The 24362-nt window shown below is 43.5% G+C and overlaps 1 protein-coding gene and 1 long non-coding RNA gene across 3 annotated transcripts in view; one reads left to right on the forward strand and one right to left on the reverse strand.

Annotated features, from left to right (window-relative positions):
• On the reverse strand, positions 1–23367 carry C1QTNF3 (C1q and TNF related 3). 2 transcript variants are annotated; one of them, XM_036107449.2, is made up of 6 exons: positions 23230–23367; positions 17753–17864; positions 15151–15305; positions 11070–11199; positions 5413–5512; positions 1–1908 (listed from the first exon to the last, which is right to left on the reverse strand). In XM_036107449.2, exons 1-6 carry the CDS (start codon positions 23311–23313, stop codon positions 1749–1751), a joined length of 741 nt encoding a protein of 246 aa, XP_035963342.2. In that variant the 5' UTR covers positions 23314–23367; the 3' UTR covers positions 1–1748. The 2 variants fall into 2 exon arrangements, with proteins under 2 accessions (XP_035963342.2, XP_035963340.2); XM_036107447.2 differs by having other exon boundaries at positions 23011–23367.
• The window catches only part of LOC118545295 (uncharacterized), a 53227-nt gene continuing 47004 nt past the window's right edge, over positions 18140–24362 (forward strand). The window contains exons 1-2 of the long non-coding RNA XR_004922031.2: positions 18140–18260; positions 19038–19341. This is a non-coding gene — a long non-coding RNA (uncharacterized LOC118545295). The remainder of the gene's footprint in view (positions 18261–19037; positions 19342–24362) is intronic.

Here is a 24362-nt window from a genome sequence, read left to right on the forward strand (position 1 = left end):
AACGTATGACTATTCAACTTTATTCAGAACATTATAAAACAATACATCTAACAAAAGTATGTTTATTTCCATACAATGCTTTTACATTTTTCTCACCTCAGTTTTATCTAAAGCTAAGCCAATATCTTCTTCTAAGGCACTTTATTAATAGTGTATGTTCTTTAGACATGGAATCCCTTTGGGCAACATGCAACATTCAAATGTCTGTTGGCAATACACTTTTACAAAATATTTATGATGTCTGGAAATAATAAACCTCAACCCCCATGACCACACAGCCCCAGGGGCAGTGGGGGACATACACAAAATCACAAAAACATTACCAACCAGTCAAGCACATTTTGGCTAATATCCATTCACAAATAACATTGCTTGTGTTGGTCAGGAAGAATTTAAAAATATTTATAGATCAAAAGAAAGGGTCAAAGACAGAACTGAGCATGGAGCACACCAAGTTAGCTGATAGGGCAGCCCTAATTAGTTCTTTCTGCTTCTAGCTAGAGGGGGTAATCAATACAATTAAACCCATAGTTTAAAAGCTTTTGTGGAAATTCAAATTGTAACAGAAAATAAATTAAGCGCTAATTGCTTCTAAGGGATTCATTAAATGACATGTGCTAGACAGGTATCTCTCTAGTGCATTTTAAATATAATTTGACATCAAGGTAAACACATATGCCAATGATGCTTTCTTTGCTTAAAATAAACAAAATCTGTGTACTATCTTCTGTACTTGTCCCTTTTGGGGGAGGGACAGGCAAAAGTAAAGGAGCACAGCTTCATTGTAAGTATTGCTTAAATATGGTAATCAAAAAAGTCATATCATTTTTTATTTTTAAAAAGGTTAAGAGATTTTATTTTATGTCTTCTAAATGGAATGCCCTTATATTTTGTATCCATTAGTTTGTATGTAACTGAGTTTACAGCTCCTTCGAATATCAGTATGTGTAGTTTATTGGGGTAATTTCTAAATTGAGAGAGAAGGTCACTGTATCTGTGTATATGGATGTAACCTCACTTAAGCGGGCCAGGGTCAACAAAGATCGACTATAATCCGAGAAACACAATGGGAAAAATTCAATATAAGTCAGATCTGATAAACCCAATTTTGGATCATGAGAAAATTCTATATCCAAAAATATAAGCCATTACAAGTCAAGATTTAATTACAGCAGTATTCTTATTAAAAAAAAAAAAAAAAAAAAAGGAGGAGTCCATTATTTATGGGCATTGTGAATACTTTTCATATCTAAAAGCTATCTGAAACTACTAAAAATATCTATATTTATTCATAAATATTGACCCACTGGATCAAAGTGTTACTTCCCAGTCTAGGTTTTACAAATGTTTCTGGTAACTTGGTCCTGGCAAGTGCCCTTGTTCCTCCCGGGCCCCATCATAATCACTGCACCCTGGTCTCTGAAATGTTTTAAAGAACGATGAACCACAAACCTCAGGAATTCCTGAAAGTTGCTATTAAATTAAAAACAGAGCAGCCAAATTCTTTGCAAATGACTTCTTTGATGGAAACAATTATTTCCAACCTGTATCAAGAAGGGAATTCTTTTTTAGGTGCCTGGGGAAGAGTAAACATGCCGAGTATATTAGTCAAGGTCACTTGAGGAGAACTGTTTTGTGGATTCTTCTGAGCTCCTGAGTAGAACCCTCAACTCTAATGTCCCTCAGATCATAACAATACCAGCGCAGCCATAAATCTTCCCAAAAGTGGAGCTGGTCTATTCATATATTTACTTGGTTTCAAAGAGCAGGAAGCCTGCAAAGGTAGAGAAGCGCTGGTGGTCCCCATGAAGAGCGCCATTGCCCATTCTCAGCCAAACCTCATCCCCTTTAGCCAGCTTCAGTACTGCATGGTTGCTGGACGTATCTGACTTCCCCTTTGTTTCATAGCTGTAAAGAAAAAAAGGTACCAACTACTTAGTCTTTGCAGTGGACAGTCACCTCTTTACTAAAGTATGTCCTCCCCTTCTCCTCCAGACTCTCATGCACTTAGAGTCCTATGATTAAGTTCTCTAAATAGCATGTGAACAAAAATGACATGTACCACTTATAGGATTGGACAACACAACTCTCCCAAACCCCTCTCCTTGCTTCTTCCTCATTATGACCATGTGGATTGGTAATGACAATGACCAGAATGGCCTTGGAAGCCAAGTGTTGTAGCCTGAGTTCTTGAAGACTATGTTGCCAGAAGCTCTCTCTCACTTGACCCAACCTGGAACAACCACTCTGGACTGTTCCATGAGAAGAAAAGTGATTTCTCTTATGTTTAAGCCATTGGGTTAATGTTATAGCAATTTAGTCTACCCTAACTTATTTAAAATTTGGTACTGAAGGATGGTTTTGCTATAACCCAAACTAAAATATGTTGCATTGGCTCAGGATCAGGCAGAGAGCACTGAGGAGACAAATATTGTGGGCTTGAAAGCTGGAGACCTATGTTGTGATGGGGCAAAACATTTAGGAAAACATCGGATAATGGGGAAAGCAGACCTTATGTCTACCAAGCCTATACCCTAAGAAAGGAAGTGACTGGGGCGCCTGGGTGGCTCAGCTGTTAAGCATCTGCCTTTGGCTCAGGTCATGATCTCAGGGTCCTGGGACCAAGCTCTGCATCGGGCTCCCTGCTCAGCGGGAAGCCTGCTTCTCCCTCTCCCACTCCCCCTGCTTGTGTTCCCTCTCTTGCTGTGTCTCTGTCAAATAAATAAATAAAATCTTAAAAAAAAAAAAAAAAGAAAGTGACTGGAAAAGCCAAAATACTGCTTTTAGTAAGATGTTTCTGCAGAAGACTAGTTCAGACAAAACCTGAGATGTCTGAAGCGCAGGAAGCAGAAAGGGAGAGTCTAGAAAGTTGAGGTCTAACAGGGTTGGAAAAGCCAAGTGTTTTTATACCAGAGATAGCAGAGATAGTCGATGTTGTCCTATTAAGACTTCTCATTCAATCTAATAGACACAGCCTGTGACATAACTTGATGGATTAAAAATATTGCCTTTCTACCTAAATCTATTGTTTAGGTAGTCAAGACAGAAGGGCCTGAAGACAAGGAATCAAGGAAAGAACAGGCTGAAAAACTGTCAAGAAAAGAATGTTGGGTGTGGTTTGCTAACACATATAACTGACTGGTAGCAAATGGAACAAAAGCCTGCTAAGTTTCTGAGGAAATGTTATTACCCAGAAACCCAAACCTGGCTCACAAAGGACTTGGGATGTTTGACTAAATACTAAATACTCTTAGACCTCAAATTTGCACGAGCAGGAAGTGGGCTGTGAAAGACCCCAGGGAAAGCCTACTCACTTTTTAGATGGAGACAAATAAACAAGGAAGGTCCTCCCAGAGGACAGAATTAGGGGCCAAAGAGAAAAACAGCTGAGAGGCTGACTTGATAAAAAGGATTGCTCATTCCTAAGCTTTGAGCTGGATGCATGAACTGCAGTTTAGGATGTCTTCCGTGGGGGTGGAGATGGGGAGACATATATTCTAAATGTAGAAGAATTCAACAGCTACTTGGTAGCCAGAGGAGCAGAGAAGCCTAGCTGTTCACCAGACTCCATCTCCCTGCTTCCAGAGGAGCAGCTCTACCTTTCCTTGCTGCCCTTGCCTTGGTTGAGGGGAGTTAGGGCTGGGGAACAATGTAACTGTATTCTCTGAATAGAATGTGTGATGCATAAACATCTTCACAAGCCTGTTGCTCTTTTCTCCTTCTGACTATGGCAATGACAATGACCAGGGAGAATTTGCAAGTCAGTTTTACAGGTGACAGAACTGCTTTCACCAGTCTGCATCTCTCAGAACCCAGATAGAGCACCTCCCTTCCAACCTGCCTCCACCCAAACCCTCCTCCACCCTCTCTGCCTCGCCCTTCCCCATCCTGGAGCTGGTCAAGCGACATCGAGTTCTGCAGTGTTTGAGCTGCCATATTGAGTCTCTCTCTCTTTTTAAGAATTTATTTATTTATTTGTTTATGAGACAGCACAAGCAGTGGGGAGAGGCAGAGGGAGAGGGAGAAATGGACTCCCCACCAAGTAGGGAGCCGGACGCAGGGCTCCATCCCAGGACCCTGGGGTCATGATCTGTAACAAAGGCAGCCGCTTAACTGACGGAGCCACCCAGGTGCCCCTTGAGTCTCTTTTTTGCAGCAATTTTACCTACTTCTCTTTTTCTCTTTTGGTTTTTCAAATACATCTTCTCACTGGAGGCCAGGTACCAGAAGAAATGGCAATCCTCCCAAGTCACCAAAAATGACAGGGATAAGATAGCAACTAGAGTTTTTCATAGATAACTCAACCACCCATTTAGTTATGGGAAAGATGTGGGCTCTCTGCCTCTTTCCCACATCCTAAGCTTATATCAGAACAAGTTGTAATATTTCTTTTTAAGATAATTTTTTAAAGATTTATTTATTTATTTATCTGGGGGGGGGGGCACAAGCCTGTGTGCACATTAGAGTGAGTGGGGGGAGGGGCTGAGGGAGAGAATCTTCCAAGCAGACTCCTCAAGAGCAGGGAGCCCCATGCAGGGCTTGATCTCATCACCCATGAGATCATGACCTGAGCTAAGACCAAGAGTTGGCTACTCAACGACTGAGCCACTCAGGTGCCCTAAAACAATTTTTGTACAAGAAGCTCTAGGGCCAGGCAGAGCCACAGAGCCACAGCACAGCCTAAAGACCCGGGTCTACTCCCAACTCTCTACCTGTCAGCTGAGGAAGATAGTAGAGAAGACCATCAATAGGGGTAAACTCTGGCCAGAGTAAGAAAATAGAAGAAAAGGCTGAGAAAGAAGGAAAGAAGTTATGAGTTAAGAAAAGAATACAAATGGGGGTGCCTGGTTCAGTCGGTTACAAATGGGGGTGCCTGGTTCAGTCGGTTAAGCGTCTGCCTTCTGCTCAGGTCATGACCCCAGAGTCCTGGGATGGAGCCCCGCGTTGGGCTCCCTGCTCAGCGGGGAGCCTGCTTCTCCCTCTCCCTCTGCCTGCTGCTCCCCCTTCTTGTTCTCTCTCTCTGTCAAATAAATAAATAAAATCTTAAAAAAAAAAAAAAGACTCTCTCTCCCTCTCCCTCTCCCCCCGCCCTGCTCTCACAAGCACATGTGTGTTCTCCCTCTCTCAAATAAATAAATAAAATCATTAAAAAAAAAAAAGATACAAATGATTAGTTATGGGGAGTGTTGCTAGTGATTAGCTCAAGGCCTTTTATCAACCTGCTTATTCTCAAGTTCATCAGATTTATTTCCTCCCAAATAGTAATTATAATCTGGCCATCTATTGGTATATGGGAGCTCTCGGTGATGACAAGGCAGGTGCTATTGATTCTTACACGCTCCCCGGCATTTGCCATCCTTCGAGCCAGCCATGGTGGCATGGTTGATCCCGGTGCTAGAAAAGACCACTCACCTGTACATGCTGAACACTGTATTGCCATTGTGCATGAGGTACACGTACACTTCTTCAACATCCTCATGCTTCATCATGCTGAAGGTGAAGAAATACACACCTGAAAAAGGCAGGTATAGATCCACATTTATATTAATATATTGTACATCGAGGCCCGGGAGATATACTGTATGACTTCCCTTTTTTTGTTTCTGTTCTATTTGGTATGTAGGCTCTTCTTCGCCTTTATTTGTATGAGTGTTCCTTTATCTGCTCTCACCTTCAAACTACTTTAAAGTTTTTTGAGACTTTCTCAGTGTGTGTACTATGTATCCCCGATAAGTGCTGACGGTGAGGTACATGCTATTCCTAGGTATCAATTAACTATCATTAGATTAGCACCGACCACAGGACTCTTATTAGACAAGGTACAGAGCCCTGCGTGGATGAACACACAGCCTCCGCGGCCTAACAAAATGAACCATGTGTAGCATTACAATGGATGAGTACCCTCAGCACAGAGATGTTACCCAGAGATACGAAGTATTTTAGCAGATAAGTGTTTATCAGTTCTGAAGAAATAGTTTTAGTAATTTATCGTGTTATTCATTGTAAGTAGATGAACTTACGTACAATAGAGACTCAACTATGACTCAGCAGCATGACCTTGCTACTAAAAATAGGGATCCTTCTCATTTGTAAAGGATCAACGTATTTTAAAAGATGTGAGTTTTCTTATAAGTCTCTAGGCCACCTAACAGAAAGGAACTTAATATGACCCAATACAGTCTAAAAGATTAAAACGAATCAAAAAGCAGAGAGATGAGCAAAAAGGAAAATCTTCCCAACTCCAAATGATGTGGGATTTGAGAGTGCATTTTGGAAAGATGAATGAATATACATCATCAAGCTTTTATGGATTTCCATGTTACATTTTTAAACTAGTGACTTTGTCTTAGTCCATTTGAGCTGCTATAACAAAACGCCACCGAATGAGCAGCTTAGAAACAACAGCAATTTATTTCTCGCAATTCTAGAGGCTGGAAGTCTGAGACCAGGGTGCCAGCACGGTCAGGGGAGAGTCTTCCTGCAGGTCACAGACTTCTGATTGTATCCTCACATGGCAGAAGGAGTTACGGGACTCTGTGGGGCCTCTTTCATGAGGGCACCAATCCCATTCACGAGAATTCTGCCATCATGAGGTAATCATGATAGGCCTTTGGGCCCTACCTCCTAATACCATTAACTTGGGCCTTAGGTTTTCAATGTATGAATTTTGGAGGGACACATTCAGACCATTGCAGCAGGCCTTGTAAGAGAAAAAGCCAGAAACGTCTTTAAAAAAAAAAAATAGCATGGCACAGTCCTTTGCTTTTTTTCAAATGTGCAATCAAGTAAGATAGAAGCTATAAGGGTACCATGTTGACCACCTGCTTCTGAGTCAAGTTGAACCAAGTGAAGAAGTGTGATTATGCTTCACTTAGTGCCAGGCTTGCATATTCAATACACTGGGAATGAAAGAACTGGTATAAAATCAGTCATATCCATTCATATGCCTAGAGATTGGTTCACAGATGAAAAGTAAAGGCAGATTAAAATTAAAGGACTTGAAGAAAGTAGTTTATGGTGTTTAGGTTTCTATATTTTACAAAATGCATTAGACACACACACACACACACACACAATACACGCATGTGACAATTTTCAATGCCTCAAGAAGATAAAGCTGGAATCAAAATGGCAGGAAAAAGTATTGGTTCTCCTGAAACAATGATGGCTGCTATACAAAATAGATTGCAGAAGCATGTTAGAAAGAGCAGACTAAGGGGCACCCGGGTGGCTCAGTCGTTAAGCGACTGCCTTCAGCTCAGGTCACGATCCCAGGGTCCTGGGATCGAGCCCCACATTGGGCTCCCTGCTCGGCGGGAGGCCTGCTTCTCCCTCTCCCACTCCCCCTGCTTGTGTTTCCTCTCGCTGTGTCTCTCTCTGTCAAATAAATAAAATCTTAAAAAAAAAAAAGAAAGAGCAGACTAAGACACGAGATGGGGAATAAATGAAATGCCTAGAAGTGGAAATATAAAAGTGAATATATATCATATCCACCTATGGCTTTCTTCTGCAAGGGAAGATACTGAAAGAGGCAGCACACTTGTGCTATGGTTTTCAGGTCTTTGTGTTACTGTAATTGCAAAAATCAGCCTTCTCTGTCTCATCACTACCAAAATCAAAAAGTAGAAAATGCTCAATTTGTCATCTATTGGATGAGGTTTAAAGTGGGAGGCAAATGATGGTTGTTACCAAATGATGACCCCAGAGAGTTCCAAAAAACTACTAAATCTTTGAACTTCCATTATAAAGCCCTTGAAAGCAATGGAACCATCGGGCATCTCAAGGTGCTTATGTAAACTGCAGCCCAGATAGTGTGTAACAAAATAGTTACAAGAAAATTGTAAACCTTCAGAGCAGAAAATCACATAAGAAGGTTTACCACTGGTTGAGGTGTGATGAAAGATCGCTTCTATCACTTCATATATCTGTTTATTTCTGAGTTTAGCTGCGTGGAAAACTAAATCAAGGCGTTAAAAGCACTTGTGACAAATGTAATGTGGCAACTGCATCCATCATAATTTTCCTCTATTCCTTCTAGATCCCACACAGGGAAATAAGGAGCATTGAAAACAAACAGAAGAAAGAATCCATTTTTCGTAAAACTAGGAGTCTGAAAAAAGCCAATAAACTTAAAATACTTGTAAGTTTGTCAAATGCAACAGACAGCAGGCAGAGTGGCACGGAGGCAACATGGGGGCTGGGCGAGGAGTTTTGAGGAGGCCAAGCCGAGGCAGATCTCACAGTACTGGAAAAAAGACACTCCCTGATGGAGAAGGGCCACACATGCGGAAAAGCAGCTCTCACGAGCATAAGTGATGTTTTGGGGGAACGTTGCTAGATAAAGTACAAAAAGTGAGGTGAGTGGTCCTGAAGTGGCAGATTTCCGAAACTACCAGCAAAAACAGGACTCCTAAGGGCAAGAGAACTACACGTGCAAGGCTGGGTCTCACAAGTCTTCCCAGACCCACTGCAGTCTGGGGAGGGAAGCAGAGGAAGTGTGGCCACACAGAGAAAACACACAGAAGGGCCACACTTCAAAGACCAGACTGAGTCCCCTGCTAGCAGGAGAGGGAACCACGGAGCCGGAAGTATGCTGAAGTCCCTCTGCCTTCAGCAGAAACTACTGCCCCTGGCGGGTCTAGGGAAATCCAACTCATTCAACCACCAGTTAATTTTAGAAAGTAGAAAACATGAGCAGAAACTACCTATAGAGGAAGAATACTCACTGAGAAGAAATGTCGTCAGGTAGTAGATGAAAACTGTAACCAAATATTCCATCCTGAGTTTAAAATATGTTAATGAAGCAAATCCCTCCATGAAAGAACATTATTAACTCACGGCAGAAATGTCCAGACAAGGGGCGCCTGAGTGGCTCAGTCGTTACGCGTCTGCCTTCGGCTCAGGTCATGATCCCAGGGTCCTGGGATCGAGCCCCGCATCGGGCTCCCTGCTCTGCAGGAAGCCTGCTTCTCCCTCTCCCACTCCCCCTGCTTGTGTTCCTGCCCTCGCTATCTGTCTCTCTGTCAAATAAATAAATAAAATCTTAAAAAAAAAAAAAGGAAAGAAAGAAATGTCCAGACAAGAGGAGGAACTAAAAACTGGGACTAATGAGTAATGTTAGACATAGAAAGAGTAAAGAAAAATCACAGAAATAAGACAGAAGAAATTAGAAGAAGCAAAAAGGAAAATTCATCCTCAGCATATGTAATTAAGAACATGCAGAATAGTGATAGAGAAAGCAAACAACATGAAATGGAAATTAAAAAAAACAGCAAGAGATTCGAGAAAATAATAGATACAGAAGACAGACAAAGAAAAGTTAAACACAAAACCAACAAAACATAATGGGAGCCCTTCACAAGTTAACCAGTGGTGTCCTAAGGTGTGTGTGTGTGTAGGGGGGGATGCTTGTGAGTGGTCAACCCCAAAGGGGAGGAGTATTTTATGATTGACATGGTTTAGAATTGCTGCACTAGGATGACGATAAAAATCTAGTGACTTTTTCATTGGTCTTATTATAGTTCAAAAATATCCCATAGACAGGGGTGCCTGGGTGGCTCAGTCGTTAAGCGTCTGCCTTCGGCTCAGGTGATGATCCCAGGGTCCTGGGATCGAGTCCCACATCGGACTCCCTGCTCCGCGGGAGGCCTGCTTCTCCCTCTCCCACTCCCCCTGCTTGTGTTCCCTCTCTCGCTATCTGTCTCTCTGTCAAATAAATAAATAAAATCTTAAAAAAAAAAAAATCCCATAGACAATGTGCCCACTTATTGCCTGATTGCCTAACACAAGTCAGACTGTTCCCAATGCCACCCCACCTTAGTACAGCAATGAGAAGGAAAAACAGTGTTTAAATTTATATTTAAAAATATAATTCAAAGAAACTTTTCAGAGCAAAAAGAAGGCTTACATCCACATATTCAAAGGACAGCGGGAAAAGTCTACCCAGAACGATCAGCTTGTGGTGGCTGAAAGTAAGGAAGTTGTAGGGGCTGAATGATGACCCCCAAATCGGCCCAATTCCTAAAATCTCCAGGAGCTGCAAATGGTACCTTATATGGCAAAAGGGACTTTGCAGGTCTGATTAAATTTAGGATCTTTAGATGGGGAGATTATCCCAGATTACCCAGGGGGGCCCAAGGTGATCACGCTGCCCTTGAGAGCCAAGGAGGTCAGAATCTGCCAGGAGGTGATGTGACCATTGAAGTAGAGACTGACATGATGTGGCTGATGAAGAGGGAATGTCGACAGCTTCTCAAAGTTGCAGGAGGCAAGGCCCTCGAGCTTCCAGAGGAACCAGCATTGTCTATACCTTGACTTCAGCCCAGTCACACTGATTTTGGACTTCTGATCTCCAGAATTACAAGAGAATAATTGTGTGTCATTTTAAGCCCCTTAGTTTGTGGGAATTTATTAGAGCAGCAATAGGAAATGAATACAGAAGTGCTCGAGAAATTTTAAAAATTCAAATAAAAAAACTATTCAAAGGATCAGGTCCTCCTTGGGGTGGTGGTGAGAGGAGGGCACCGTTATGACACATTTAAACTGTGAGAATTATGATCTAAAGAGTTTTAAAGTCAGAGGTAACTATGTCCTCTGAGGGATTATTTGCTTCAGTTCAAATCAGAGTTAAAAATCTTAGTAATCATAGAAGTGTATTCATCTGGGGCGGCTGGGTGGCTCAGTCAGTTAAGCGTCTGCCTTCCGCTCAGGTCATGATCCCGGGGTCCTGGCTCAGCAGGGAGTCTGCTTCTTCCTCCCCTCCCGGCTCGTGCTCTCTCTCTCTCTCACAAATAACAAAATAAAATCTTAAAAAAAAAAAAAAAGTGTATGCGTCTTTTTGAATTCTAATTAATTTACTTTGAAATCCAACAGAAATCTATATATGAGCTGATTGTTTTAACCGGAATCAGAAAGAATTCTCAACTCTCTTAGTGTCTTCCTTTCTTTGTTTCCTCTTCCTCCATTTTCCTTCCTCCCCCACTCCCTCACCTCTTTCCTACCTTCTTTCTGTCCTTCCTTCTAGATTGCTAGCTGAATAATTCAGTCATTCATTTATTTTTACATCTCACCTGACACTGGGGCCCCGAATCTACCAGTCATAACATCAAAGAAGTTTCCGATGTTCGTCTCCACGCTGCTGAAGATAATCCCGCTGTTCTGATTGCTGAAGTGGGTTGCCAGAGAAGCCATGAATGCAATCTAAGGAAAGTTAGTTAATAGGAAATTTACCTTAAAGAGATGGGGTTTTTATAAAAGTAAGTTTAGTTCAATATTATTTGTAACAACTAGATCGGAAATAAACAGAAAAAAATTAAATAAATCATGGTAATTTCTAACATTTTATGCTATGAAGCCATTAAAATGATAGTATATATCAGCAGTCCTCACCTTGTGTTCCAAAATGCTTTTTGAAATATTAAAATTCTATTACTGGGAACATTTGGATGAAATCTACTTATAGCTGTTAAATGCTATTAAATGCACATTAGCATATTAAAGGATCTGAGTAGGCCTGCAGCCAAATAACCTTTTAATTTTGTTCACTCTGTGTTATTTTTTTCTCCAAAAGAACTGTGATATTATGCTTTATAATAAATATGCATTTAGTCTTTATCCCAGTTTTTGGCACAGAGTTCCTAAAACCAGTGGAATATCTCAAGTGTTTAGGGAGAGCAAGGGGTCTTTTGTTATGTTAATGAGGTGACTTTTGGAAAGCCCCTAGGTAACCTAAAGATGGCGGCTCATTGCCATTGGAGCCAACGCTGGGATTAGAGGGTTGAAACTTTCAGTCCCACCCCGCATCAGGAAGGGCAGAGGGGTGGGCTGTTGAATTCAATCACCAATGGCCTGTGATTTAATCAATCACGCCTATACAATGAAGCCTCCATAAAAACTTAAAAGGAAGGGGTTCAGAGAGCTTCCAGGTTGGTGAACATGGGAAGTGCAGGAGAGTGGTACTCGGTCTTTGAAAGGGCAGGGAAGCTCCGCACCCCTTTCCCTAAACCTTGCCCTATGCATCTCTTCCATCTGGCTGTTCCTGAATTATACCCTTTTACAAGAAACCAGTGATTGAGTAAGCAACATGTGTCTTTGAGTTCATGCTGGCAAATTACTTGAACCCCAGGAGGGTTCATAGCCTCCCCTTCATAGCCGGAATGTCAGAAGCACAGATGACAATCCAGACTTAGAGTAGAGTCTGAAGTTGGGGGTGGCAGTCTTGTAGGGCTGAGCTTTTAAGCTTGGAATCTGATGCATTCTCCAGGTAAGTAGTGTCAGAATTGAGTTGAATTGTAAGGACACCTAGCTTGGGGGTGTGGGAAAACCCCCCACACTGGAATTGTACCGCTATCAGACAGTCACATTTGAAAATCAATGTCAATCCCCCATCCATATGAGTCATTGTAACTGAGTGTGAGTTAGATCAGTAAATTCTTGGGGCACCTGGGTGGCTCAGTTGGTCAAGCGACTGCCTTCGGCTCAGGTCATGATCCTGGAGTCCTGGGATCGAGTCCCACATCGGGCTCCCTGCTCAGCAGGGAGTCTGCTTCTCCCTCTGACCCTCCCCCTCTCATGCTCTCTCTCTCTCATTCTCTCTCTCAAATAAATAAATAAAATCTTTAAAAAAAAAAAAGTTCTTTAGCTTCCTGGGATTACCAGTCTTCAACGAATGGGAGTTTTAAGGGAGGGGCTGAGAGAGGAGAGAGGGAATAATTTGAAGCTTGAAAGACCCAGGGGAAAGCAGGCTTAGGAGAATCAACACGGAAAGGATTTGGACAGTCAGAAAGACAGCATGAGGGCTGTGGACTCGGAAGGAAGGGGAAGGAGAGGGATGACCCCCGGAGGAGGGATTTCGGAAATGGGAATGAAGGGGCCTGGAAGTCACCCTTCTTTATAGGCTGCCTGAAACCAATCATTCCTCCTCTGTAATGCCTCCTTTAAAACAGGTGAATGTAGGGAGTGCCTGGGTGGCTCAGTCGGTGAAGCATCTGCCTTCAGCTCAGGTCATGATCCCAGGGTCCTGGGATGGAGCCCTGCATCGGGCTCCCTGTTCAGTGGGGAGTCTGCTTCTCCCTCTCTCCTCAGTGGGGAGTCTGCTTCTCCCTCTCTCAGCTCATGCTCTCTCTCTCTATCTCTCAAATAAATAAAATCTTAAAAATAAATAAAATAAAATGTGTGAGTGTAGTTCTCCCAAATTATTACATTGTGGTTTTAGGGTAAAATAATTGATGGAGCATTTTAATAATTGCCCAGGGTGCGCTCCATCAGACTGGCTACTCCAGGGCCCCCCTGGCCCTTGTATAACCATCACAGGTTTAGAGTTAAAGTTTCTAGATTTGGGGATGTTAATCATCCCTCTCATTAGACACCTTTAACCTGGCCAAGCGGCATCTGTCTTCTTTTCTTTGTAAATTTTTGCCGGCCCATTAATCCCAGGTTGCTAAGATTATTAAACAGCATTCCTTTACAAGTGACAAAACCTCAAAAACAGTTCGAGAAACACAAAAGACCTCTCAGGTGATAACTTAGAAAACTCGAGGCCCAGAAAAATGATGGAATGTATCCGAGGTCAAACAACCATCAGATATGCCCAAATAAAAGGCAAAGTTTTCCCCCAATTGATCTTTCAGAAAGAGTCTCTGTATTCTGATTCTTTAAAAGTCTCTCAGGCTATAGTATATTCTGTCAATTACACACAGCCCCCAGCTGTGTGAAATAATATTTCAACCTTAGATGCTGCCGTAGCAATCTGCTTTCAGTAGAAACCATACTTCAGATTTTGAATTTGGATCTTTTCCGGGGCTATCAATAGGCAATAGACCCTTTCTTGTGATGCTGGGCAGGGGCAGCGGGCCACAGCCCCCAGTCAGCCACACCGTCGAGAGCGTCAGCAACTAATGATACACTTAACAACCATTATAATTAATAATAAACACTAGTTTTCGATGTCGATAGAAATCCCTTGGAAAAATCAATTTTAAAAACATCAGCCAGGAAATAAAGAAATAACCAAGACTTAGTAATTTTCTTGGTGACCTAACCTTGCATTTGCAAGTTTTAGATGTTATTGGCCACAAGAATTTTGAACATCACTTAAAAGGGAAATAAACAATAGACAAATGAACACGTAAGCTTAGGATAAAATATTCAATTATAGCCTCATAAATAGATTCAAAACATGTTAAGCTGAAATAAATGTAATTTAGTCTAATCTAAACTAGGATGGATGACTCAAAAATAAAATGTCTCTAGCGATAAAGAAGATGCTGATGAGAAAAGTTTATTTCTTTTTTTAAAGTTTTTTTTTGAGGGGGGGCACCTGGGTGGCTCAGTCGGTTAAGCAGCTGCCTTTGGCTCAGGTCATGATCCTGGAGTCCCGGGATCGAGCTCCGCATCAGTCTCCCTGCTCAGCAGGGAGTCTACTTCTCCCTCTGACCCTCTCCCCTCTCATGTGCTCTCTCTCTCTCTCTCTGTCAAATAATCTTTTAAAGATTTTATTTATTTTTGACAGAGAGAGAGAGAGCACAAGTAGGCAGAGAGGCAGGCAGAGGGAGAGGGAGAAGCAGGCTCCCCAGTGAGCAGGGAGCCCAACTCGGGCTGGATCCCAGGACCCTGGGATCATGACCTGAGCCGAAGGCAGCCACTTAACCGACTGAGCCACCCAGGTGCCCCAAGAGAAAAGTTTAAATAAAAACTGTGCCTCAAGATCTTGAGTTGATAGAGAATAATACTTATATATTAATATCCATATATATGATTTAAATTGGTAAATGTAACAAAATGAATAAATAAAATATTTGAGGTACACACATTCCATTTATATATTTGAGTTACCAAAACCCTTTTTATTTAACATCTCTTTCAATTTGGAAAATGGGACATTAGCTGATCCTCAGGGCTTCTGTGTATTTAGCCTAAGAAGGGAGCTGAATTTCAACTTCTTAGGAATGATTTCAAAATGCTCTTTGAACAGTACAGGCCACCTGCCAATGCCCTGCAGTGGGGTTGAGCAAAGCCAGCCTCAGGCATGCGGGCATGTGGGCCAGCAGTCATCAGTGAGGATGTGAAGAGGTGCTCCGGCCTTCTGCTTCCTGGACTTCGAGGGTCTGAGCAGTTTAGAAGTCCCATGGAGATCTGCCCAAGGTGACTTACCTGCAGTTCTGGCGGAATCCCCGGGTAGCCCTTTTCTCCCTTGGGGCCATGCTGCCCTCTTTCACCTCGTGGCCCCAGGTCACCTTTGTCTCCTTTCTCACCTTTGGCCCCTTCATGGCCAGTGGCTCCATTATTGCCATTGTTCCCATGATTTCCTTAAATCACAAGCAGAAGGCATCATAGGAGAAAGCCCCCATCACTCACACTGACCATCTATTGTTATACAAATGCAGACCCTTTTTTTTTTAAAAGATTTTTTTATTTATTCATTCCAGACACAGAGATACAGAGAGAGAGAGAGAACATGAGTAGGGGGAGAAGCAGAGGGAGGGGGAGAAGCAGGTCCCCCTCCGAGCAGGGAACCCGATGCGGGGCTCGATCCCAGGACCCTGGGATCATGACCTGAGCCTAAGGCAGACGCTTAACCATCTGAGCCACCCAGGTGCCCCAGACCCTTTCTTTGAAAATGTTCGCTCTCAATTGCAAAAGAAGACCATTTGAAACAGTCCCAAACACAGCCAAGGAGGCATCATCAAATGGGTTCTTACATGGGACACTGAAGACAGCCTTAGCTACTCAAGTCTCCAAAGCCTGTTTTTCCTATAAAGCAAGAGTTGGGTGAAAAATTTTGAGGACTGATGATCACAGTATCATTTATAATAGCAGAGATTAGAAACAAACAATACTGGAAGAGCTCAATTAAAAAAATGGCACATCCCAGTAAATAATGTTACATCATCACAAAAAAAGAATGCTAAAGGAAAATATTTAATAACATTTAATAATGCTCACGATACTTTTAGATAAAAAAGTTATGAATCAGTAGAGACAGTGCAATATTATGTGTAAACAGTACTTATATATTATGTAAAAATATTTCCAGTGGTTTTGTTTTTTTTTCTGAATGGATGAAACATGAGTGGTTTTGTGTCCTGCTATGTACTTTTTCGTCTCTTTGAATTTTTCTATAAAGGACGTGCACCACTTTTATCACCGAGGGAGATGTAAAATCACTGATACAAATTGTAACAATAATTTTGAAAGCAAGACTTGGATAATGATTTCAACTCGTCACTTTGCCACTAAGAGACAATTTCTACAACTCTCCCTTTATTTTATATTTGTTGAATTTCACATCCTGTCGCAGTTTATTTTGCATGCTACCTTTGGTCAGGTATTATACCAGGTTTGCAAACTCTCCAGATAATTGAACTTTGACTGTGTTTGCAAGTTAATGGGCCCAAAAAAAGCCATTTTGATTGGGAAACATTTAGTCAAGGCCAGCTTGTTCTGTACCCTCAAAAGAGTTTAGACTTCAGAACATTTTAAGAGGATGAATATTCTCTACCCCCAATCACTGCACCTGCTGGAGCCACCCTTGACGTTCCATGACATAGACTCCAAGACAGTAATCACGGTGTAAAGTCTAACAGAATGTTTTCTCACTTTAAATTTGGTTTCATAAGAGAAGCCACTCAAAAGTATATTAAAAAATCAAAACTCGGTGAACCTGGGTGGCTCAGTCGGTTAAGTGTCTGCCTTCAGCTCGGTTCATGATCTCGGGGTCCTGGAATCAAGCCCCACGTCTGGCTTCCTGATCAGCGGGGAGTCTGCTTCTCCCTCTCCCCCCTGCTCCCGCGCTCTCTCTCTTACTAGCTTTCTCTCTCTCAAATAAATAAATAAAATATTTTTTAAAAAATTAAAACTCATTTGATAAATGTTAACATCACTGAGGGTAAGTGAGAGAAGAGCAAGTGGACTTCTGTCAAATCCTGAGAAAAAGTCCTACCCCCAGTAATTAACCTGTAAAGAGGAAAACAATTAACCCTCAGATGGATTTGGGAGTCCTAAGACAGAGAGGATCTGGGCTACCCTTTCCTTGGCTGACCCCAGACACTAGCCAGTTTTCAGAACCTCCCATGCCTGGGGCACACTCAGTAGGGTAGTGTGTCTGAATGGAGCCTGACAGCGTTTCCCATGCCGCCATGTGGTGCTGGAGCCCAAAAATGTTCCCATGAGCCCAAGAGAGGCATGAAAGTCAACCAAGAGATAGCTGAACGTGGACAGACCCTGAGACTAAGGGAAGAAAAACTTAGCTAGACGCAGAATCAGACGTAAGGCTGCGTAGTTCAGTGAACGGCACTGTGGAGATGGCTATAGCCAGCCCAGTGGGCGCTCCTCTCCTCCCCACCTTCACTTCCTCAGTTCCCTGAGAGTTAGATAGTGTGTTGCATGAAGTGCGTTGTGGCAGAAACGCCCAGACAAGAGTATGTCCACTAAGATCCCATGATTCTGTACTCCACGCTGGTGAAGACCCTCCCCCTCTCTGCCGCCGACAGTGAATCTGGTGCCCCAAGATGACGAACACCTGTGGGATGCTGCAAGCTGGATAAATAATAAATACTATAGAGTTTATGGTATATTGTTCCACCTAATTGGCTCTGTAAACCCAGTCCTCACCCAAAACTCTCTTTTGGATTTTCCATGCACACCCTTTGGATCACACACAGTGAACCCAAATTATTTCGATTCGCCCTGGCTCTGATTTTGGCACAGTGCACAATTAGACTGGCAACAGACAGAACATTTCTCTCATCCTTACCTGGAATGCCAGGGGGGCCAGGGGGCCCCGGGGGACCTTGGTAGCCTCTGAAGCTGTATTCTCCATGGCAACACTTGCTGCAGTCTGGGGGCGGTCCTCCGGTTTGCGGAGACTTTAAAAAAGATAGAGAGAGAAGCTTCAGAGAATGGTACTGGGGAGTCATTAGGACTTGTGAATTTCCCTTGGTCTTGTCTTTTGGGTAAGTTTAACTCCAAACAACCTACATCAGAAAAGCTGGTGTGGGGTGGGGGCTTGAATGGCATGCTAGCTAAAGAGAGCCAATGACCAAAAGGACAAGGAAGCCAGAGGGTCAAAAGAAGGGCATGCTCTTTGGAAGGAGTGTGGTGTTGGCAGGGGATGGGGCAGTGTTTCTGGGAAGTACTGTCTTGAGGCTACTGGTGACAGTCAAGGAGGAAACCCCTTCAGAGGTGGACTTGGAGGCAGCCCTCTCATTCCCAGCTGCCAGGAGCCTCCCCTGTCGCTCCTTTGAGTAGGTGACCCTCAAATGGTAAGAACAACCAACTTCCAAGATACTTATTAAGAATTTCTATATTCAGGATACTGGGATAAGAGTTCTTAGAAATTTTGAGTCAAAATGCCACTCTTCCCGTCACAACACACTTAAACTGCCTTAGGACATGGAGGAAACAAAGTATTCTTTAGCCCAGCAAATTACGATTAAGTATCTACATCTTGAAACAACTTTAACTCCCCCTTAAGCAGTATTTAACCTCAGGTCCTGTTTCACATTTTACTTCAAAATTTTGAAAGATTATCACATCGTTCGAACCAATATTCAGTGAGTACTTAATGGGTACTAAGTGTACTCAAATGTGACACTGAGGGGACTTGCTTATTTATTTAAAGAAAAATTTCTAAAATGTGTGCTTACTGTTGAGGAGCTGCAGATCTAGTACAAGAGCTAGATTCGCTGATAAAATTTAGAGTGATACTAAACTGGTAACTTGCCTTTTGATTATGTAATATAAAATATTTATGGAAATTTTCCTAAACTTGAGTTATAATTCAATGGTCTGTTGAAAACAGCGTATTATTTCTAAAGGATTCTAAAGAAAGGGAAGGAGCAAAAGAGGGAGGGATAAGAGCGGAGGGAGAAAGGAAGGAAGAATTTGAAATTCAGGTTTTCTCTATCGCTAGAAATCCAAGCAGAAAAGTGGGTCAAGTCTTCCATTGCTGCACATTTAGACTTCACTATTTTTTGTTGTTGTTTAATCAAAAATGGGCTTGGACGTTTTCCTCACTCCCTCATTCCTTTTCCTTTAAGGCCTCCACCCCGCTCATCAGGGAAAATGCAGACTCTCTGTAGTCTGAGCATTCTCTTGCAACACCTCAGAGTCGGAGTCTCAAGTGATCAGGGGCCACAATGTGGAGCTAACTCCTGTCTAGTCTTCTGCCCACCAGACCCCACACTGGACAGATACGGGAGTCTGCAAAAACCTTTGGTAAAACTGGTGGAGGAAAAGAAAATCAGCTAAAGCAAGTGGTCTGGGACAAGGAACTTCAGACACTTGGAAAGTCAGACGCCACAGCACCACCCCACCTTCTAATCCAAGGACGCAATCTGAGAAGTAAGTATTTCGTAATTTCCTGGTATGGTTTTGCTAATGTGAAATACAGTTTTTTTAAGTTCCAAGAAATCCAAGGCTTTGCCAATAATGGGCTTTGAGGGAGAAGGAGGGAAAATTCTGAAGCGGGAGCCATTTGAAAATAGAACTGAGTTCCTGGGATGCTAAGAATTTTAGGAACATGTCTGTCCTGGCACCAGAACTCCTATCTCCGTTCTGTGTGGCTTTAGTGATGTCACTCCCCCCCGCCCCCGCATCATTTTTCTTGTCTACTAAATTAGGGCACTGGGTAAAATGGCCAGGAAATTTCTTGCCAGCTCTAAGAGCAAGCAAAGATACTAAGGTCTTTTCTAAACCCTCAAATAATGGTTTAGAAAGATTCTATTTGTAAAGTCTGGTGTCTGAGTGTGAGAAGTTAGCTCCAGGAGAGCGGGCTGCTCGGGGGTGGGTGCCCAAGCTACTTGGGAGCACTTCGAAAGCAGAGAGCTGCCACCCCAGCAGGGAGAATCTTCTGGTTCCTACTAGTTGGTCATGTCCTGAGAGCCCGCCTACAACATTCACATGTTCCTCTGGCCTGGTTCTTCACAATACAGTCAAATGGAATAATGCTTGCGAGCCTTTTGAGGGACCCTTAGAACAAGTTAGACAGGATGTGTTAATTCAGAAGTTATCACCTAGGTAAGGGACAATTACACGCTAGGGAGTCACTACATATACCCTCTTAAGTTTATCAACCCTTTTCTCATAATCAGGTCAAATGTGAAAGCCAAAGGAGAATGAGCAGCACGGGAGGAGGGAGGGGTCTCTAAGACAAGTCCCAGCCCTTTTGTGGATGGAGGCCATGGGGCAGCTACTCAGGTTCAGCTCTGCTGTTAGCGAGTGACTTCTCAGAAAGAGGGCCCACAGCTCCTTCTTTAACCGAAGAAAGAGAGAAGAGAAAGGAGAAGGGAAGTGGGAAGAAGGGGAGGAGGGAGTCCAGGAGGAGGAGGAGGAGGAGGGGAGATTGATAAAGGAAGAAACTGCCTAGAAAGAGAGCCCAAGTCTGCTCTCCCCCCAGTCTCTGCACACTCTACCCACCACGAAGCCCATGGCCAGAGTGCTCTTTCTAGAACATACGCCAGACCACCTCACTGCCCTGTTGTGAACAAACAAACACAACTTTGGCAGGCAAACTAAGGTCTGAGCTCCTTAACCGGCCAACAGAATCTTCTAGGCTGGCACTGAGATCATCCTGTGTCTTCCTTGAACAGCTCAGGGGCTCTAGCTGCGCCCATCCCTCCCAGGCTCTCTCATCTCTTTGCCGTCCCACATAGTTTTAGATTTTATGTCTTGCGTGGATAACGATCCTTTTTGTCTCACTTTTGGGATCCACTGCAGCGGCCACCACCACTCTGGCACTTTCTCCCCAACTGCCTTTTGTGCAGAGATTTTGTTTACCACACGGTATTCAATGATCTGTTCATTTGTCCCCACGAGAGCCCTTCAGAACTGTCCGGAGATAGGCTTGGGCTTATTTATCCCCATCCTAAAGCTTGGCACATACTAGAAGCACAGGAAATCATAGGTGAAACAACAAATGAGGAAAAAGAAGAATTAAAACAAGAGAGGCGGGGAACGCAGGGAAGAAGGGGAACACAGGAAAATCCTAAATGCAGTGAGTCTCCATACCCATTGGCAGAGGAGTCGTATTGAGGATCGCCAGAATATCAATGATTCTAAATCTCCTCAGGATCTGCTGTTGGGGGTTTGTTTGAAAATACTTCAGGAGCCCAGGAGGGTTTGAAAGCCCACCCCCTCCCCACTGCCACTTCAACAAAAGAAAGCCAGGAAGTGACTTCCCGCCCCTCTCATCTGACTCCAGCATGTTGGCTGCCTACTCAAAGGTAGGGCGAAGTAGAAATGTAATTTGGATTCCAGTGGCCTGCTGGGTGTTGGTTGCCAAGAAATAACAACAAACGACAGCCTACATCTGCCTTCTGCTGCTTCTGGGAGCACATACTGCGAAGGCCAGGGAGGGCCCAGCAAAGATCCCACCCACTGAAATGGAAAGTCCAGGCCAAAGCCTGGATGAAAATGAAAATATCTTCACCACAAGGAAATACAGAGGACCATGAGTCACCCTCCGGCCAAAAGATTATCAGATGAGGGGCGCCTGGCTGGCTCAGTCAGTAGAGCGTGTGACTCTTGATCTTGGGGTTGTGAGTTTGAGCCCCACGTTCCACTCCACGCTTAGCCCCAGAGTCTACTTAAGACTCCCTCTCCTTCTGCCCCTGCCCCCACCCCGCGCACTCTCTTTATCTCTTTCTAAAATAAATAAATAAATCTTAAAAAAAAAAAAATAAAAGGATTGTCAGATGAAAGGACAATCTCTAAAAGTGGGCTTTGAAAAATAAGTATTTGGAGGTTATTATTTCTTTTGTGGCTCCTTAAAGAAACAATTTTTTATTTTTTTAAAAAAGATTTTATTAATTTATTTGACGGGGGGAGGGGGAGAGCACAAGCAGGGGGAAGGGCAGAGGGAGAGGGAGAAGCAGGCTCCCTGCTGAGATCATGACCTGAGCCCAAGGCAGACGCTGAACCCACTGAGGCACCCAGGTGCCCCAAGAAACAATTTTTTCTTGACACGGTCTGACAGAACAGTCTGGGTGACTGCACTGTGCAGCTGAGTTAGAAATCCCAGCTCAGCCCCAGATCTCTAGCTGATCGTGTGTGGGGTTTCAGTCTGATCATATCGCCAGTCTCAACCCAAACTTTTCAGTCTGTGAGAGGCCAGGCTTGGATTTCACCTGCATGAACATTTCCAGGGCCTATTGAATGCAAAGACACAGTGAATTCTTGTTGTAAAACCTCTTCGTTCAAAGCTCTTGTAATTCAAAGTAACTCTTCTTGCCCCCTTCCTCTGATTTCAGCATGCCAGATGCCGAGAAGGTAAGTCAAAATCCATTTTGTCTGTTCTTAATGTTTTAAATGAAATTGAATTTCACCAATTTGCAATTCACTACACTGAAACCTGACCTCACTCCAAAAATCCCCAAAAAGAGTTAAAAGATGTTTCCTTGGGCACTGAGTTCACACCCAGGGAAATAAATCAAGTCCTCTGTGATTATTAGGCTTTAAATCACACAATGAAGTTTTGCTTTTAATACACATGCAGTCTTTTTTGTTCTAACTCTATGGTTCACAGGCTGAACATAGAGGCTTAGCAACCTAGACTACTATAAATCAAATAAACAAGCCTGGCATGAAACGTCACAGTCAACTCACACATCAAAGTGAAAAACTCAAAGGGCAACTTCTCCCTGCTGGGAAGCATTAAGAAAATCCAACTCTCTTAGGATCTGCAAATGATTGTCTCCAGCGATCCGTCTTATCTGCGTGCTCAGCACTTTTCACACCAAGAGAGCAAGAAAGAAATCAAGTCATAGCACAGCAGGGAGCTGGCTGCTCTGTTCTCCTTGACCCTGGGGGACACCCTGTCCCCCACATCCTCTGCCGATTTCCTAACAGAGATCGGCAGTCGTCTCCCGCCAGGACCCCAGAGCAACCCAGAAAGACCCCCACAAGCAGCACAGCAAACTTCTCGAAAGCATTGATCCTAAGAATCGCAGCTGAAAAAGAACAACAAAACTCGTTAAGCTTTCACAGTAATCCTTAGAAGAGAATTCCGAGTACCTGGCCCCAGAATGGGGTGATCTGGGCTAGGTCATCTACCTCGGGGTGCGGTAGCTCATCTGGTCTCAGGGATTTTAGGTCTGTAGAAGTGTTATTATCCACAGTCCCAGTTTTAGGATGGCTCCGCTCTCTCACTTTCTCCCTCCTGGAGCCGCTACGGCCAGTCTGCTGGTGGCTTTGCACTATTCTCGCCACTACTTTATTAGCTCTTCCGCTCACCTCCATGTATTCATCTTGACAGAGGCAAAATGGGAGGAAAAGCAAAGCCAGCAGGTGCCAAGAGACGAGCTGCCTCCCGAGCATGATTCTCAACAGAGCCCCAGAGCCTCCTGGAGAGCACGGCGGGGCTTCTCAGGCAAATGCCAGGGCTGGAGAGGCGAGCTGCCGCCGGCTGGGCGCTTTTATACTTTGGTGTGTAATAAATAAGGCTGCAGGCATGCCAGAGGGAAGCAGTCCTCCTCCCCAGGCAGGACAGCCCCCATTCATCACTCCCCCCCCCCCCAGGCAACTGGGTTGGTACGTGCAGCTCCCAGTTGGTGGGGTTCATAAATGTCACACCTTGGCACGTTTGTGTTAAAGTGTGAGGGAAACATACACAACCAGCTGGAAACAGAGAGCATGTGTCCAGAGGTTTGCTTTCGTGATTAGACATGTGCCTTCGCGGTCTGAGATGCTTTTGGAAAAACCTGCCCTCAGGCTTGCCAGGAAATTTGGGCTTCACTGCACCAGTTCTGTCTGAAATGGCCAGGCGGACTAGTCCAGGGCAATCCGGAGAGCTCATGCACTCTCGCTGTACAGCTAATGCTTCTCCACGCTGGTCCCCTTAAAGGAACTCATTCCTCCTTCCAGACGTCAGCAGCAGAAGGCAGTTGGGTGACTCCAGAACACTGAGCTGGATTCGGGTGCAGAGTCCCCGCGTCTAGCAAAAGCATTTCCCCATTCTAGGTTAGATTTCCCTTTCCCCTGTGTTTCCAAAAGCCGAGGTTAAATTAAAGTCAGTGATTGCCAGATGAAGGCACAACATCCTGCTTTCTATTAAAGACACTTGTCTGTCTCTGGCTACTCATCCTTCTGACATATTCTTGATTAAAATGGAAGAAATGGAAAGGGCCAAACCAAACACGCTGTTTCATCAGATCAGAATGGAGAGAATTATCATTTCTTTTATTTGCTACACTTCTTTTAATCTGGTCAAAGAGCAAATGGATATCCCTAACTTCTTTATGATAATAAATTAAGGGCATTTATGTAGCCGGGCCATGAAAAATTGCTTCTATTTACATATCATTTCGTTTAATATTACTCATTCACTCACAAAACAAAAAGTCACTGCCCCCCTTCCCCCAGGAGAA

This window comes from Halichoerus grypus, chromosome 2 (assembly GCF_964656455.1).
Source record: "Halichoerus grypus chromosome 2, mHalGry1.hap1.1, whole genome shotgun sequence".
NCBI lineage: Eukaryota > Metazoa > Chordata > Mammalia > Carnivora > Phocidae > Halichoerus > Halichoerus grypus.

What these genes read in the sequence shown, in the direction of transcription:
- C1QTNF3 (XM_036107447.2), bottom strand. Translation starts at nt 23,313, where the DNA reads ATGCTCGGGAGGCAGCTCGTCTCTTGGCACCTGCTGGCTTTGCTTTTC. An exon ending in TCACCCCATTCTGGGGCCAG is followed by an intron (nt 17,865 to 23,010) that starts GTACTCGGAATT and finishes TCTTTTTTAAAG; the next exon opens with TCTCCGCAAACCGGAGGACC. An exon ending in ACAGTGTTCAGCATGTACAG is followed by an intron (nt 1,909 to 5,412) that starts GTGAGTGGTCTT and finishes TTTTCTTTACAG; the next exon opens with CTATGAAACAAAGGGGAAGT.